This window comes from Hippopotamus amphibius, chromosome 11 (assembly GCF_030028045.1).
Source record: "Hippopotamus amphibius kiboko isolate mHipAmp2 chromosome 11, mHipAmp2.hap2, whole genome shotgun sequence".
In the NCBI taxonomy this organism is placed as follows: domain Eukaryota; kingdom Metazoa; phylum Chordata; class Mammalia; order Artiodactyla; family Hippopotamidae; genus Hippopotamus; species Hippopotamus amphibius.
The window spans coordinates 12,894,353-12,913,669 of record NC_080196.1 but is presented as its reverse complement, the minus strand read 5'-3'; the positions used below and the strand labels follow the sequence as shown (position 1 = coordinate 12,913,669).

The following is a 19,317-nucleotide window of genomic DNA, read 5'->3' as shown; positions in this document are numbered from 1 at the left end:
ATTTATCTTAAGGGACCCTCAGAGGGCAGACACAGCCAAGGGGCAGGAACCAAAAAGAAGGATTTCCTTTGGCACAAATACATGAATGGAAGCTGAAAGGTGCTCATAAATGAAAGACATTTTCACAATGTTTGAAGCCACACTGAAGGAGAATGACAATTTTATAAAACCAAAACTATTCAAATCTCCCTTTTAAAAAAAAAAAAAAAAAAAAAGCTAGCATAGCCGTTTAGTTTACTCAGTTAAGCTCCAGCCCAGGCAGCTCACACCGCCATTCCTAAACCAGAGGCACATTCCAGTGGGCGAGGGGTCAGGTTGTCAAGGAAAATGTGACACATACTAAGAATGTCACACCTGAGGGAAAGGAAGCCTTTTCACGAAACTCACATAAAATGGCTTATTAGAATACGTCATCTGCCTGGTTGTAGGACATGTCTGACTCCACGCCCCCAATACCTTCGTAACTGTAATTTCTGTCGATTGAAGTTGTATCACTTTTACTCTTCTTCCTTTTCAACAGCTTTCCTTCTTGCAGTTCAGATGGTTCAAACGCGGCACAACTCACGGTTTTAAGTCCTTTGGCAAACGGAGCCTCCTCCCCACCCCATTCAGCTGAATCTGAATGATGGGCCAGGGTCAGAAGTTGGTCACTCCATAGCCTTTTTTTAATCTCTTCTTCTTTAGTCTGAAAAGCAGTATTAAAGAGTGAAAAAGAGTCCAAGCAACTTTCTCCAAATTCTCATTGCTACTGCCTGTGATGAACATTCCTGGCTTCTCTTTTTCATTACTCACTCATTCAACAAGCAGAGGTTGAGGAATTACTGTTGAAGAAGACAGAACCGCCCCCCACCCATGCCCTCCAGACACCCTCCAGACATACTCTCATGAAGCTACGGTCTAGTCCATGCTTTCTGAGAGGCCAACTAGAGACATGAAGTAAAGGCTGTCAGACCAAAGCTGTGAAGGCTGGTTCCTCGCAGAATGGTGGACAGAGGGTTATGGGGACCACGTGTGTGTAATGCTGCAGGAGTTGTCTGAGGGTCTGCATGGCCCCCTCTCAGCTCCCATTCTCCAACCCAGGACCTCTTGCCATCCCTGGGCCCGACTGAAGTTTCTCTTTTTTTAAATAGGAAAAAACGCTATACTTAATTCTCAGAAGTGGATATTGCTTCCTTAGACTATATGGATGAAACTGTAATTCAACCAACTTCAGGAGAGTGCTTCATTTCTTCACCATACTAAGAGAACTTTAAAAAATTAAACGTACAGCATAGGGAGCATAGAGATCACTAAGAGAATTAATGCAATCCATGCAATCAGTCCTAAAGCAGCTGACGGGAGAGGATGTGCGCATTTCAGAGGCAGCGCCCTTCACACGAGAGCTGGGGTACCTTCCTAAGCTCCTCCTCCGCCGGCATCTTCTCTTCTATGTCCTTCATCGTGAAATCTTTTACTTCCTTTTTGATCTTAAGTTTTTTCAGCTTGGCTGGTGGCTTTCTTAGAGGCTTCTCAGTCGTGTTCACCTGGAGGAAGACACTTTTTAAAATGGAGAAACAAACGTATTTACTGGCAGAGGAGAAAGACAATAAGAATAAACATTGTTTAAGGTGTTCTAAAAGTCTAAACAGATTTTTGGATAGATTTTTTAAAACAATGATGTGAAAACTGGTAACAACTGAACTCATCCCTAAAGACTTAATTCCTGGTAACAACAGAACTAATTCCTAAGAGAAAGATATCTATTTGATGTCTAGGAAAAAACAAACTATTATAAAAAAAAAAAAACATGAAAGAATGCAGAGGTGGAAGAGGGCTCATGAGAAGGGGGAAAAAATCTGGAGAACAAATACAAGATGGGAAAAGGAGGCAAATGAACGATGAATTTGTAATTCAAGGTAAAAAGTTAAACCCCATGATTTTATAATATTCTATAAGCCACAAATGACTTTCATTTGGGATTGGGATTCATTTTAGGACTTTTGGTCTTGTGGAGGAGAGAATTAATAATTACTGATGTAGCAACTCTGCACCAGGCTTTACTGTTGGTTCTTTACAAATGTTTTCAGGATAAAAGAAAAAAAACCAGACTATTTGCTATGACTGACTACCTTTTATATAGTTTAAAGCAGTGATGATGACCGATTATAATTTTTAGTTATTAAAAAAGGTTAAATTGTTGTAAAGGTTTATAAAGAAAGTTTAATTTTTAAAAACTGGTTTTTTAAATAATATACCTTGGTTTTGGAAAATTAAAATGATACATAAATAGTGCCCTAATCCTCTGTTTAACAAGCTGGCCCCCAGCCCCACTCATCAGCATTTAAAGAGTTTGGTGTGTGTCTTTCCAGACATTCTCTGTGCACTTATATCTATATCCATACATATTCACAGTGCATCTGTCATGTTCAGCCAATCAATGGAATTATACTATATACACTGTTCTGCAATTTGCTTTTTTTCACTTTATTTTTTTTCTTTATTGGAGTATAATTGCTTTACAGTATTGTGCTAGTTTCTGCTGTACAACAGAGTGAATCAGCTATACGTATACATAAATCCCCGTGTCCCCTCCCTCTTGAGCCTCCCTCCCACCCTCCTTATCCCATCCCTTTAGGTCTTCACCAAGCATTGAGCTGATCTCCCTGTGCTCTGTAGCAGCTTCCCACTAGCTATCTAGTTTACATTTGGTAGTGTGTATATGTCAGTGCTACTGTCTCACTACTTCCCAGCTCCTCACCCCCATGCCCCCACCGGTGTCTTCAAGTCAGTTCTGTACTTTTGCATCTCTATTCCTGCCCTGCCACTAGGTTCATCAGCACCATTTTTCTAGATTCCATATGGACATCTTTCTAGGTCAGTGTATAAAGAGTTATTAAACTGTCTTAATGAACACCAAGCCTTCATTATAAAATGAACCAAATACAGGCAGACCTCATTTTATTGTGCTTCGCTTAATTGTGCTTCAAAGATATTTTGGTTTTTTTTACAAATTGAAGATTGGTGGCAACCCTGTATCGACCAAGTCTATTGGCGCCATTTTTCCAAAAGCCTTTGCTTGCTTTATATGTCTGTTTCACATTTTGGTAATTCTCGCAAGGGTTCAAACTTTTTCATTATTATTACATTTATTATGGTGATCTGTGATCAGTAATCTTTGATGCTCTATTGCAAAAAGATTACGACTCAATGAAGGCCAGATGATGGTTAGCATTTTTTAGCAATATAAGTATTTTTAAATTAAGATCTGAACATTGTTTTATTAGACATAATGTTGTCACACACTTATTAGACTACACTATAGAGTAAACATAACTTTCATATGCCCTGGGAGACCAAAAAATTCGTGTAACTCGATTTATTGTGATATTTGCTTCATTGCAGTGGCCTAGAACCGAACCTGCAACATCTCCGACTAGGTACTCCTATGTTGTTCTAGATAATTTCTCTAAAGACTTTTAAAGACAAACGAGATATTGAAATCCATTGTCATATCAAAAAGACTGTCTCTTCAGATTGCAACACGGTAGCTACTGAGAAAATAAATCACACAAGAGAGACAGTGCAGCATAGCAGGAAAAGGCAGCAGATCAGACACACACCAGCCCTGGATGTGAATGCTGGCTCCGTCACAGTGTGATTTCGCACAAATTCTTAAACTCTGTAAGCCTTCCCTTCCTCATTTGTAAAATAGGTTTAATAATATTTACTTCACAGGAATTTTTTTTTAAAGGAAAGTATACACTAGGCACTTAATAAATGGTAATTACTTTTCATCCAGTGAAAACAGTGATTTTTTTCAATGACAGCACACAGAATCATGACCAAATACAGTATTTGTCACAAAGGAGAGAAATGAGACTCAGGATCACAGGGGCCAGCAGGCAGGAGGCCCGGGCTCTGTTTAACCCCAGGTCTACTCCTAATACCCGCTGTGTGACCTGACACAAAACACTTCCTCTCTTTGGACTCACTTTTCTCAAAATTATACCATATATGCTGCTCTGCAACTTGCTGAGGACGACTAAGATTCCTTCCAGCTTTAAAAATCTATGATTCTTGGAAAGCCTTTTAAAGGGAAAACATTTATTAAAGTTTTGGCTCAGTTGCAGCCTTCAGACAGTTTTATGTGGTGAGAAATTGTTCACTACAGGAAAACTGGGAGATGTTTGTCAAAGCAAGTTTCCTCTCCCCCATCCTTGTATTATTTTTATGACAACTGGCTTTTAGGCTCCCTGCTGGCAAAAGCCATCTGCTGAAAAGACAGACATACTTGCTATGGGGGGCTCAACTAGAGATACTGTGAAATTACGATGAAATAATTTTGGGGGGACGTTCACTCAAAGCAAACTAAGAGAGAATGAAATAGTCATCTAAGATCCAATAAAGAAAGGCTCCTTCAGGCTTACGTAGGAGTTTGAACCTTGATTTAAATGATGAGATCAATAGTTTCCAGAGAACTTGGGCTTTTTGGTTTGGGTGGCCTCTTCCTGTCACTATCCCAAAATGATGCTTAAGAAATCATGTACTTCCTCCCCCTTGTGGAAGTTATCCTACCTGTGAGGCCTTGTCCTTTCTTGAGTTTGACATTTTAAAGAAAAGCATCAAAAGACTGGAGGAAGGCTATCTGTATTCTTTACCACTGGATCTTATAAAGTCAGGAGTTACCAACTGATGGCACTTAAAAAATGATAGCATTATACGTAGAGAGGTGCTACCTACAGAAACTCTAAAAAAAAAAAAAAATGACCTTAAAACCTAGAGAAGTTACTAGTTCATTTATTTTCTTTATGAACACCAGCAGGGATGGCATGCCCAAAGATGCTGTGATAAGATGGGGGTCTCATTTCTCGCCAACCTAACTTGTATACATTACTTCCTGCATCCACTGTGTCTTCCTCAGAGCTTTCCTAGTTAACGATTGACCGACAGATAAATCCACCTTGGCTATGTTCCCTTAATGGGAGTCTTTTGCATAGAAGAAGCTAAAGTTTCTCACAAGAGATCTTTCACTCCTGCTCTGTCACTGTTAAAACCTCCTAAGACGGTCACTCTGAGCATTCACTCTGAGCGTTAACTGCCATTATTTTGCCTTTACCCGGTCAACTTCCTCCTCCGTAAAAAACTCCCCATGAGTTTCAGCAAATAATGTTAGAGACCCTGATACATTGTCAACAAACTCCCTAACTGCACTGAAGGTGATCAAGGACAGAAGTTGCCTGGCAAAGGGAATCAACTTGGACTAGAGACAGAAGGTATCAATAGAGGATTGAGAGTCTTAAGCAGGGAAACCCAGGACGGGAGAAATGAATTTGGGGTAAAAGACCTTCAAAGTGGATAATGCCTATGTGGATAAATGAGAGCCAATCCCATCTCTTTAAAGAGATCTGTACCAATTCATACACATATTTATATGTGTACAGAAAACCAACATATGTTTATAATACAGTCACTGGGGTCTCAGTAGAATGTTTTAAAATATACTGGAAGATTCACCTAGTCTGATAATTCAGCTTCTCAACATTGTATTTCCTACATATCATTATAATGCATTCTGAGTGAGCGTAACATCTATTAGCATGAATATGCTTGCTGGCAGATTATCGGAGGGGCTATGGAATGGCTAACAAGCAAGTGATGAAAAAAATTAAGAAAAAAGATGATGGGGGCCCTGTGGACGCAGATACTGCTGTGGATTTCTAGGACGAGACTAGCTTATAGGGGAGTCCCCTTGTCAGCATCTTTATTATATTTCACTCTAAATGATAACTGAATTAAAGATAATGAACTGGCTAAGATGGGCACAGATCTATGACCAAAATTCCCTTGTATTTATGTACACTGTTGGTCTATATAAGAAGCCTTGTTTTTAAAATATTCTCACACTTATTGTGCTGTTTTTTTTCCTGTAATATTTCATTTAAAGTTTTTTTAAAGCAATGAAGAAATGGTGTCTACATGTCTGATTGGATTCATCGTATTGTAGTGCCTGCTGACATAAACATCCCTTTTTTTTGAGTATCCCCTTTTTGTTTCCTTTGACTCTTTGTTTCTTAGTTAAAAGTATGAACTGCCTCATAATATTTTCATTCTTAATATGGTTCCCCTTTCTGTCCTTCAATATTCATTCTCATCTTTTTGTATTGGCCCCATAACTTTCTCCCAAATATTCAAGACATCTGGTGTCTGACACACATGTTCTCAGCTACACCTGAATTCAAAGAGACTTTACCTGTGACACTGAACAATCATATCTCTTCATTTCCACAGGCTTCGTGGGTACCACTTTAGTCCTACAGTGAACATATGTTCTATTTTCAGGAATATTCACTCCTTCACAGTGAATGGGGGATTTCAATTTCAAAAACTTTAACCCTTCCCAGCTTGAGAGCAAACTTGAGGGCTTGGTGTACATTTTTACTGAAACTTCAAGGCAGTGGTTCTCAGTCTGGGCTGCCCACTGGAACCACCTGGGAGCTTTCAAAAGCACCACGTTCTGGGCCCACCCCCAGCCACTGGTCTCAGGAGTTTTGAAAGCTTCCTGAGTGATGCAAATGTGCAGGTTAAGGACTGCACTAGGCAGTAAGATGCACAGCTATGCATTACAGCTCCAGCCTGTTGCAACTCTGGTTTTTGTTGGACATCTTGGCCCAATTCCAAAGCAAAAAAAAAAACCCCCAAAACCAAAAAACTGTTATTCTTGCCTACCTCTGCAGTCCTGTCACATTTAAATCCTTTTGAGACCACTCCAACTATGATCCTGACAACCATTCCATTTCTACATAATAGGAATACAAACACAGTCTTTATCCTTGGCTTTCTTAATGATGTTATTGAAAGTCAAGCCTGTAGTTTTCATTTTTTAATAGATATGTTTCTTTCACAATGTAGCTTATATTAATTAACCTTGCTGGTGCCCTTGTGAGGTCTGAGTCTGAACTCATTCATCTCTGGCGTTGGAATCACTGAAAAATGTTTTAATGCTACTCCCACTGGCCTGAGCGTCAAGGGTCCACAGCATTGCTCTTCAGAAGGCACTGCTTAGCTACTGAATGTTCCCACAATCTATCCTCCTCCAGACGGCTCTCCTGTCTTTTCTTTTTGACCCACCTATTATTTTCTGACCCCCAGAGATACACCTACAGTGAGAAAAAAAAAACTCTCCTTGCTCTTTCCATATTAAAGATGCAGCATTTTTTTTTAGTACTTTGAAGTAAGATAAGGTACTCCAAAATGCCTTGTATCTGATAGCTAGCCTTGTGCCAATGTAAACTGTCATTTTCTTGGCATCATCTTTTCCATTATATGGTCCATTTTTACCTTCCACTTCCCCCCACTTCTTCTTCTTATTGGTAGCCTGATAATATCATTCATAAGTCTTAACAATCTCCTTTCTTTGGCCAAATACTTTCTGCAGGACTTATTTTTCCTTCTCCAAAAAGAGAATGCCACTTTGGCTTTTATTCATGAGTTCTCAGCAAGTTCCACACACACAGAAGGAAATTACCTTTATTGAAACACTAAGAGACTTGGTCTCTTGGTGGCAAACGTGATTTTACTAATGAACCTTTTTATTCCCTGTTGATTGTTTTCCCTACAACACAGGGGACTGGCCACCAATGAGGCGTCTTTGACATAATTTCTGGTCTCCATTTCCATCATTTCTGTTTCTTTCTTTTCTTTCCTATTCATTTTCCCTTAAGCTTCTTTTTGGTGTTATTTCTTCTTTTTATCTTCTTTCCTTTGTCTATGCTTTAGGGTTATGGGTGCTGCCAGGAACAGTGGCTTAAAAAGAAACCCAAACAAATAAGAGAGCTAAACAAAACAGCAAACCTGCTATCCTCTTCATAGGTTTACGAAGAACTTTTTGAAAAGTTAAGAACTCAAGACTTTGGCCACAAGCAGTTAAAATCAGGCTACAAATATTGCTCACACTACAGAAAAACAATGAGAGATTAGACAAGATGTATGGACAAAGAAAATTAAGGGTATAACAATTTTTATCATTGTATTTATTTCCTCATGGTTGACCTCAGGGTGTGTATATAAATGTTTACATGTATTTATTTTAGCTTTGACATTTAGGCCTATCTTCTTATTGGATAAGTCAGCATTCAGTTTTATATTCACATATCTAGTACACAGACAACGTTTGATAAAAATTGCTGATGGCTTCCCTGGTGGCACAGTGGTTAAGAATCCACCTGTCAATTGAGGGGACATGGGTTCGAGTCCTGGGCTGGGAAGATGCCACACGCCACAGAGCAACTAAGCCTGTGCGCCACAACTACTGAGCCCGAGTGCCGTAACCACTGAAGGCCATGCACCTAGAGCCTGTGCTCCGCAGCAAGAGGAACCACTGCAATAAGGAGCCCGCCCACTGCAATGAAGATTCGCCACTGCAATGAAGATTCGCTCCCACTGTCCGCAACTACAGAAAGCCCAAGCGCAGAAACAAAGACCCAATGCAGCCAATAAATAAAAAATAAAATAAATAAATTTAAAAAAAAAATTGCTGAAAGAATGAAGGCATTTTATTCAATGGGGCTTATCATGTCTCAAATTTGGTAAAATGCAAGATGTGTTTTATTGGATTCATTAATCATTACAGGCAATTCCTGAATCCGTAGAGAAGGATGGTGGGCAGAGGGGTGAGGGAGTTTATGGGGGAAAAAACTGGCTTAGATAAACGCTGTAATCCGTATTGTGACACTAAGACACATATTGGTGGAAAAAATGATCAGTCATCTTCTGTTACTATTTTTAACTATAAGCTAGTGTTAATTACAAAATTACTTGCCGTGACATCGTATGATTCTCCATTTCTAAACACTTTGCTGTGGCTTTGTATTATTCCTTGAACAATTAACTCCTCCAGGATGTCTGATGATTTTTGTCGCTCTCGATTCTCTAAGGGTTCGGGTTTATGGATTAACCCACCAATCACTAGGTCTTCCAAAGGAAAAGAAAAAAGAAAATGACATTTAAGCATGAACATTTTATCAACCAAGTGCTAAATACATGCCTTATAAAATTATGCTAATTAATTCTTAGTCTCAACACTTGTACCTAAATATCTGTTTCTATTACAAATCTTTATAATCCTTTGAAGTTCAAATCCTTCATGTTCTTACAGAGGATACATATCAACATAATATACTGTTTACTTAGCAGGTCGAATATGAACATAAGAAAAAGTCTTTCATGTGCTGCTATGTACTGCTTTTGTGTTGTAACAACACTTATACACTTGGGTACGATTACATGCATTCCGTGCAATAATTATGAAGCTAAACCACAGCCACGAATGAGAGAGTCTTTCCGTGACTCCTATGAGTTGCAGTTTGGTTTCTATGCTTTGTATACAAAGGATAAACAGCGTGATGTTGCCAAGAGACTTCTAGTTCTGCAACCCTGAGTTTACAATTACGCCATCTGCTAAATCTACATAAGTAAAAGCATGCCTTTTTGAAAAGAGTCTTTGAACCAAATCAGAATTAGAGTCAAGCGGTAGCTAAATTTTTATTCTAAAAATGGCACTGAAACAGTTTATAGGGGACCACTAATGAGAGAGACCACACCCATTACAAATCACCCCAATTATATAAATAAGCAAGCAAGCATCCGTTTTCACAGCCTCATAAAATAAAGGTACATTGAGGGGCTCTCAGAAATGAGCTCTCTTCTATTTTAAGTCCATTCCATCCAGTGGATGGAGTATTTTTATGAAAATTTCTAACCTCACTAGTTAACAAAGACAGTTTTCATGAATCTGTAATGGGAAGATAGGAAACACACACACACACACACACACACACAGACACACACACACACCAATGTCTCTCAGTTCAGAATATTAACCTTCCTGGTATTAGAGATTTCCCTAATTGACCACTGCAGTTAAATCCAACAAATTTCCTATAATCTTATCACCTTTCCAGTGCTATGTCTTCTGCCCATGCAGCCAATAAATAGAGTCAGTTCTCATTTTAAAGTGCTCTGTGCAGATTTTGGTACAGAGTAGTAAAGCATGGGTTTTAAGGAGGTAAACTAGAAATTAAAAGAACAGAGAAAAAAATCAATTAAGAAGAGGTGAGTCCTCCTCAAGGAATTAGAATGATTTTTTGTTAGAAGGTGGGCTTATCTGCAAGGGTCAAAATAATAATAATGACTATTGATTGAGCACTCATGTGCTTGGCAGTATGTCCTGGTACTTTATGTTCTTTTTAACATCTAATTCAAACGTAAATTCTATGGTAGAGATGTTAGTGTCTCTATTTTATAAATAAATGAAATTAGAGAGGCTAATTAACTTGCTCGAGGTGACATAGGTAGTAAGTGAATTAACTAGGATTTGAATCCAAGTCTACTTGACGTCAGCATCCATGTTCTTCACCCCCTCACTGTACTCCTTCCCAAATATGTTATGTAAACAGCCCCAACCGGTCACGGTCCACTTTACTTTCAGGATGTTCCTAAAAAGAATGTCATCGTTGACGTCTGTCACTTGCATAATAAAGTTATTTTAACCATTTTGACCCATTCTTTTCTGAGTCCATCAAAGTACTTGGCTTGACATTTTCAGTACCCCACTTATACAGAAATCCCTGGATTGTGTCAGTCTTTTCAACTAATATTCATGATTTCTTGGGACGCTGAAGACCATCGGGGGAATGTTTACAAATAACACTGCTTCTTTCTGATTATAAAAGTAATATGTGGTTATCAGAGTAAACTTGGAATATACAGAAAAGAATAGAGAGGAAAATAAAAAGGTCCACACTCTTAACACTCAGAGGTTGCCATTGTTGACATATGAAATTTAATTTTTATAAATTTGACATCATACTGAAAATCCAGTTTTATTTCCTATGTAGTTAATATTTACATTAGCATCAGCTCATGCCGTTAGAAATTTCATAAGCATTTAAGTGCAAAAAGCGAAATCATACAAGGAAACACGGGTGGACTCATCTTTAACCTTAGTGTAGGGAAAGGCTTTCTAGCTATGTCTCAAAATCCAGATTCAATGAAAGAAAAGATTGATACATTTTACTGCATTAAAAAAAAAAACTTTAGAAAGGCCAAAAACAAAACAAAACAAACCCAAAAAACCCCAAACCCACAATAAAAGTCAAAAATGGATATCGCATACCTCCTGATTTGATGTACCAAGCAGGATACAATATCATTTTTGGTATTCTCACTAAAAATGCATAATCATGATTTCCTAATCATGAGGAAATATGAAACAAACCCCAAATGAGGAACATTCTACAAAATAAATGGCCCAAATCTCCAAATATATCAAGGTTTTAAAAGACAAAAAAAGCCAAGGGATTGTTTCAGATTAAAGGAAACTAAAGCCACATGACAACTACAATAAACATAGATTCTGCATTAGATCTTGAACCAGAAATTTATTTCTAAAGAACACTTGTGACACAAGTTGAACAGGTGAGATAACAGTACTGCATGAGTGGTAATGGCCTGATTTGGATCCTTGTACTGTGATTTTGCAAAGAATGTCCTTGTTTCTAGGAAATGCACACTTATATTTCGGAGTAAAGTATCATTATGTCTGTGACTTACTCTCAAAAAAAATATAGCTGTATATGGGAGAAGGGGGGAGAGAGAAGAGTGAGGGAGGGAAGAGAAGGGAAAATGATAACACAGGTGTGGAACAACGTTAACTTTGGGGGAATCTGGGTGAAAGAATATACGCATTCTTTCTTTTGGGCAACTTTTCTTAATCTGAAACTACTCAAAATCAGAAGTTGTTGTTTGTTTTTTGGTTTTGGTTTGGTTTTTTGGTTGTTTTTTCAGTTGTACCACGCAGCTTGTAGGATCTTAGTTCCCGGACCAGGGATTGAACCTGGGACCACCCCACCCCCACCCCCAGCAACGAGAGTGCAGGATCCTCACCACTGGACCTCCAGGGAATTTCGCAGAAAATTTTTTTTTGTTTTTTGGTTTTTGCTTTAATAAAAGGAAATACTTGGGAAATGTTAGTGTGGAACTCAAAATTTAAAATAAAATTATTGAAGTATAGTTGACTTACAATGTTGCGTGAAACTTGAAATTTTCAACAAATATACTCTGTAGCTGTGAAGAGCAGGGAGGCAGAGAGGAGACAGAGAGGAAACGGGGCAGAGAACAAATAGAAAGCCCAGGGCACTGGTTCTTATTCATCCTGTGGGACGATCTTTCCTGAAAACGCATTTACACTATGTTTTGAAAACACCTGCTTTGGTGGTTCAGTCCCTCCCCTGCTGGTCTCTCTTAGCACCATCCTGCTTACTTGGGGCCCTCCCTCCCCACACTGCTCGCAACAGTGTACAGATGGCAGGATGCCTGTCTGAGGGCACCCTGGTGCCTGTCCTGACAGTCTAGTCTGTTAACACATGCATATGGAGCATCGCATTGCAGTCTAGGAGGGATTCTCAGCAACAGAATTATCAGAGAGAAAAAACACATGTGCTGGCCCAACACAGAGGGAAAGGGAGCGGCCATCCCTGTCCTGCACCCCATACCTCCTCCCTCATCCTCAGAGGTCATGCCTACACCCTATCAGAAACACAGGACAAGGGTGAATGTGAAATTCGTGAGAATATTATACTTAGTGGAATAAGTCAGACAGAGAAAGAAACATACTGTATGATATCACTTATATGTGGGATCTAAAAAATAACACAAATGAATATATATGCAAAACAGAAACAGACTCACAGATACAGAAAACACACTAGTGGTTACGGAAGGGGAGATGGAGGGGGAGGGGTGAGACAGGGGTAGGTGATGTAGAGATACAAACTGCTACCTATAAAATAGATAAGCAACAAGGATAGATTTTATAGCCCAGGGAATTATAGCCATTACTTTGTAATAACTTTTAATGGAGTACAGTCTGTAAAAATACTGAATCCCTATGCTGTACTCCTGGAACTAATATAATATTGGAAATCAACTATACTTCAATTGAAAAATAAATAAAATGGGCATTAAAAAAGAAAATCTGTCATAACCCGAGCTGCCACGCAAGTCCAGGAAAGAGAATCTCACTTACTACCCAATCTATTGTCTAACTCTAACCAGACCCTAGGGAAGAAGCTACAACAGGAAGGAATGAAATGAAACTTCCCACCCAAATAAGTCTTCCTTGAAGTCTGTTAAGTTCAATTTGTTTCAAAGCCTGATGAAACAGAAACAAGAGCTCTTAACACCAGAAGGGTAACTCATGTGAAGTGAAAACATACCATAGGAAAAACCACAAACAGTTTCAACACACCAGGTCAAAATCATGTCATTTATGTTTTTGAAAGATATTTTTATTGTATGTTTGCTGATAACTTTGAATTGGGAGAGACAGGAGAAATAGTTATTTTTTCAAATGCAGAACTCTGCTTTGGAAAGATGTTAACATAGTGGGAGTTTTGAGGAATTTAACTAAAGCCCTGTGCAACTCCTATACCCAAGGCCTTATCCCAACCACCAATAAAGGCTCTTAGTTTAAAAAAAAAAAGTTTTAATTATGTCATTGACAAGAAGATGAATGGTTAGTATTACTTATTCACATAATGATGGCCTAAGGCTAATTCCTAATGTCTTAGAGATGGGACCTTGCCATTTGAAGCATTGCCTGGCTCACAAAGCTGTGATAAGAGTCACCAAACACACATTATAAAATATATTCAGAGAAATAGTACTTTACAGAGATCGACATGAACGGGGGCCGTTACCTGAATTTATTCTTCTGTTTCTTTCACTAGGAGATGGGGAACTTTCTGGAATGGTTCCAGGTAAGCTTCCCAACTGGTCCTGCTTGTCCAGGCCTCCAGGGCCACCCAGAGTGTCCTTGGGCAATGCAGTTTCAATCTGGGGTCTGCAATTCTCCCCAGAATGAGCCACAGCAACATCAGCCTGTGAAAAGGGAATGGCTTTGTGAGAGTCAAGATATCTTAGAAAATGGTTTCTTGGAAAATGAAAATGTCACAAGGTCTGCTTTGTGAATATTTAGCCAACTAGTATCTGTGGCAGGCTGAATAGTGCCCAGCAACCAGCTGATGTGACCTTACATGGCAAAAGGGACTTAGCAGGTGTGATTAAATTAAGGACCTGGTGATAGCACGAGTATCCCGGACTATCTAGGTGGGCTCTGAATGTAATTACAGGTGTCCTTAGAAGAGGGAGGCAGAGGAAGATTTGACCACAGAGAAGGAGATGGTGACGTGACATCGGAAGCAGAGACATAGTTGAAGATACTGCAGTACCAGCAATGAAGATGCAGGAAGGGCCAAGGCTGAGGAATGTAAGGAATGCAGCTCTAGAAGCTGGAAAAATTGAGGAAAAAGATTCTCTCCTCAGAGCCTCTGAAAGGAACCAGCCCAGCAAACATCTTGACTTGACCCCAGTGGAACTGATTTTGGACTTCTGACCTCCAGAACTATGAAAGAATAGAACTGTGTTGTTTTCAGCCACTAAACTTACATTAATGTGTTATAGCAGCAGTAGGAAACTAACATGGTGACTAATAGGGTATCTACCAGGTACAAGCTATTATGCTGAGCATTCTGGAGGATACCAAGATGAACAAGTTTAATCACCAAGTGTGAAAAACAAAGATACTGCTGTATATAAAAGGTTTTTTAAATGAAACTACCATTATTGTTTTTGCAGATGAAATAAGTAATATGGACTCCTACAAATAATTAAATAAAACAGAAGGTAGCTGTGATGATCAGTTTCAGGGGTCAACTGAGCTAGGCTATTGTAGCCAGTTATTCTATCAAACACTAATCTAGGCTTTGCTGTGAAGGTATTTGGTAGATGTAGGTAACATCTACAATTAGTTGACTTTAAGTAAAGGAAATGATCCGCAATAATCTAGGTGGGCCTCATCCAATCAGTTGAAGGCCTTAAGAGTAGAAATGAAGTTTTTTCCAGGGAGAAGGAATTCTGTAGATGCAGCTTCAGCTCCAGCCTAGCCTTCCTGACCATCTATTCTATTGTATGGATTTTGGACTTGCTTTGCCAGCCCTTATAATTGCATAAGCCAATTTCTTATAATACCTCTGTTTATCTTCTGTTCATCCATCCCACTGGTTCTGATCTTTTGGTAAAACCCTGACGGATACAGAAACACAGTAGAAAATAAGAAAGACAGAAGCACTATTGACATCTTAGTATACAACTTCCCAAATGTGTTTGATCATATAACTATAATCTTTCAAAATAACTTGGAATTGGCCAGTAAGCACATGAAAAGATGTTCAATATCCCTGGTCATCAGGGAGACACAAATCAAAACCACAATGAGATAGCACTTCATACCCACTAGGATGACTGACATGAAACAGATACACAATAAGAAGTGTTGCCAAGGATGTGGAGAAACTGGAACCCTCACACAGTGCCGTGGGAATGTAAAATGGTGCAGCCACTTTGGAAAATGACTTGAGAGTTCCTCAAAAATTTCCTCTTAACATACAGTTACCAGATGACCCAGAAATTCCACTCCTAAGTATATACCCAAGCAAAATTAAAATGTCTGTTCATACAAAAACTTGCACACAAATGTTCATAGTTATTATTCAAACATCCAAAAAGTGGAAGCAACCCAAATGACCAGATAAATTAAATGTGACCTATCCATATCAAGGAATAGTATTTGGCAATAAAATGAAATGAAGTACTGATACACGTTACAATATAGATGACATCTGACAACATTAAACTAAGTGAAAGAAGCCAGTAGATCATTCCATTTATATGACATGTTCAGAAGAGGCAGATTAATAGAAACAGAAGGTGGATTTAGGGACTTCCCTGGTAGCACAGTGGTTAAGAATCCGCCTGCCAATGCAGGGCACACAGGTTCGATCCCTGGTCCAGGAAGATCCCACATGCTGTAGAGCAACTAAGCCCATGAGCCACAACTACTGAGCCCGAGTGCTGCAACTACTGAAGCCCTCGTGCCTAGACCCTGTGCTCTGCAAAAAGAGAAGCCACCACACTGAGAATTCCATGCACCACAACAAAGAGTAAATGGTGGTGAATTGTGCATTTTAAATGGATGAATTGTATCAATATATGTGGCTTATATTTCAATAAAGCTGTTTAAAAAACAAAAGAAATCAGATTAAGTGATATATTTCTGTAACCTGTTTTTTCTATTAACAATATATCAAAGACATCTATCTATGTCAATACATATAGGTCTATCTCATTGTATTTAATGGTGAGAGTAGTTGTTTATTTGACGATTTCATTGTAGTCCATTATGTAAATATACCACAATTTATTTAACTAATTCCTACTGAAGGACATCTAGGTTTCTAGCTTCTCAATATGATAAACAGTACTGGCATAATATCTGTGCATATACATCAGTGTGAACTCACCCAGTCCTTCCATGAGAATGAATTCCTAGATGTGGACCTGCTGAGTCAGAGGATATACACATTTTATATTAACATGTGTTTCCAGAGGGCCCTCTATAAATCCTGCACTGACTTAAAATCCCACCTTCTCCTTTTAAGGATGTCTGTTTCTTCATACCATGGTTTCACTGCTTGTAAATAGGTTGAAACAGCATAAAAAGGGCCTATAGGTGATTCAGTAAACCACCAACTTCAAAATGCTGGTCCATGTCAAATTTTTCATAATTCCGCAGCACAAGATGGAAAATACAAGGAGTCTTTCGTAAAGCTAAACTGATTAGACTTAAAGAACGGTCATTTATGTTGAAAGGACGTAACTTAATATATTCAGAATAACTTTTATCTCCCACTCCTCATTCAATGGAAGCCCAGGCCTCTAGTAGATGTTATCAGTCAGCTTCTTCTCCATCTGAGACACACACACCAGAGGAAGCCTACACAGTGTCCCTGGAAGAGGCAAGAACATAAGCATCTTTTACAGAGTTTGGTCTTTTAAATGTCTATTGATTTTACTATTTTGGCCCGAGGGGTGATCTTCTCCTCCCCTGAATCTTCAAAGGGCCTCAAGATTCCACCCTCCAACTCCCGCCCTTTACAGCACAGCCCCGTCACACGGATACACGTTTGTGTCTTGTTGGGGGTCACAAACGGTGTCAACGAGAAGATGCTTGAATCAGGTCTCGATGAACGAGCTTCCAGTGGGGAAGAAGAAAAGGTCATTCTAGACACAGGAAAAAGTATGGGGTGTGAAACAACATGGTGTGCCCAGGAGCTTGAATTATTCCAGTTTAGTAGAAGTAGACCGAGGTAGGAAGTGGTAGGTGCTGAGGTGGGAGAGTCTTTTGTGACAAGTAAAGACATGTCATTTTATTTTGAAGGCAACAGGAGGCCTTTGTAGGATTTTTTATACGTGGACATAAAATAAAATGATCAGGTGCGATTTTTAGGAAGATCGCTCTTGGGTTAGTGCAGATGGCAGGAGTAGAAGGCAGGAAGGGTGACAGAACAGGGTGACCCGTTATGATGGCTGCAACTGTCCAGGAGAGGCTGGATTAAACATGAACGAGGACCATGGCAGCGAAAACGAGGAAAAGAGGTGGGACCTGAAATTTTGCAAAGGTAGATGACGGACCTCTCAGAGCTTCAGTTTAAAGGAGGCAGGCCCCTTCTCACTCTAAATTATGACTCTAGGAACTAAACAGAAAACGTTCCCTTCAGGAAAACAATAAAAAGCCAGGACACTGGCATGAAACTCTTGGGACTTTCACAATAAAAATCATACCAATTAAAAAAATCGAAGCACAACTGACCACGTTCTGGAAGCATTCCAAAGCTCCCTCAGAGGCTAAGGAGAAATCACCATGGCTAGGCTGTGGGCCCCTGCTACCGTCAGGTTCTCAGAATTCAATCAGCAGTTCTCCCACGTTCGTCGGGAGACTCACATTCCTTAACACCCTGTTTACAGAACATGATCGCTCCAGGTAAACCAACATCAGTTCCCTGTGTTGAGGGTTAATTAGTTCTGTGGCTCTGAACTACATGGGAAAATATGAAAAACCAACCAACTGAACAAACAAACAAGTAAGCAAACAAAAACTCAACGGATCTGAAATACGAGTCGGCACAAGGAGAGGGCGTGAGAGGATCTACATGCTTTTCTCTTTCTCTCTCCATCTCTTTCTTCACAGACTCAGTTACTGCCCACACAGCCCCTGAATAGTAAGCTGATCTAGGAAAAGTCTTTACATATAACATATTACATGTTATGTTATATATAATAACAATTATATCAGACAGGGCCTCCTTTTCCTTTGTTATATGAAATATACATATACATATTGTTGTTACATGTATATATATTTCATATTATATTTCTAATTCATGTAACAAAGGAAAAGGAGGCCCTGTCGGATGTTTACCTTTTAGAGGCTCACAGTTCACACGGAAGGTAAAGATTATATTAGGCATTCTTGCCCTCCTTTTCAAAAGAACTATTAAAAACCAATATCTGCAGTGTAGTAAGACAGTTGTTTTTACAAGTTCATTTTGTTTCGCAGATCCATCGCTTTTTGAACCTAGTAAAGCACTGAGTTACACACAGGGACTCATTTTGCCGTTTAAGATTTCCCAGTGGAGATCCTGAAACAGGTAACTGATTTAACAACAACAACAAACAAACAAAATGCCCACATTAGAACTGAGAGCAAATTTGAATGTTTTCAGTCTAACACGTGGCTTTTCACAAAGATACTCTGTTAACTATAAGTCAGAATAGATTTAAATGCCACAACCCTGAACAACTTCCCAATTAAAACTCATCCCAAGAAAGGGATCTTTCCCATTTATGCTTATTTAGATAGTCTGCCTTCAAGCTTTGTCAGTGACCTAAACTTAAATTGTAGGCAATGAAACACAAGCTTCCAGCATAAAAGAACATATACCAGCCTTCAGTTTCCAGAGCAGAAATTTAAGGTTTTTTTCTTTTGCAAACTAAGAAGTCTTTCAAACATCGTATCTATGGGCAACACATTCTGGAAATTTTAACACCCAATTTCATAATCTAGACTTGAGAATAGACATAGTTCAAAGATGAGAGATTCTACAAATTAATTAGATCTATGCCTCATGGGGATACAGCATAGACAGTTTTCCTGGTCTATCTATGCATGCAGAGTTTATATTTTCACACCAATAAGAAGCCTATCTGCAATGGTACTGCGGGAGGGGATGGAGAGGTGGGTGGAAGGTTTTATTTTTTTCCCTTGAGATGAAGTTGCAGCAGAAGTACAAATTCAATGTTTCCACATTTTTTATCAATTTCATTTTAAGCTTCATTGTCTTCATAAAGAGTGATAAATTTTAGACAGGATTGAAAAGCTTT

General features: G+C 39.0%; 1 protein-coding gene across 1 annotated transcript; it reads right to left on the bottom strand.

The window, feature by feature from the left end:
* Positions 1 to 222: 222 nt before the first annotated feature.
* Positions 223 to 17,156, bottom strand: STMND1 (stathmin domain containing 1). Its single transcript, XM_057698133.1, has 5 exons — positions 16,950 to 17,156; positions 13,737 to 13,917; positions 8,798 to 8,949; positions 1,392 to 1,523; positions 223 to 685 (listed from the first exon to the last, which is right to left on the bottom strand). Exons 1-5 carry the CDS (start codon positions 17,154 to 17,156, stop codon positions 401 to 403), a joined length of 957 nt encoding a protein of 318 aa, XP_057554116.1. The 3' UTR covers positions 223 to 400.
* Between the last annotated feature and the right edge of the window lie 2,161 nt (positions 17,157 to 19,317).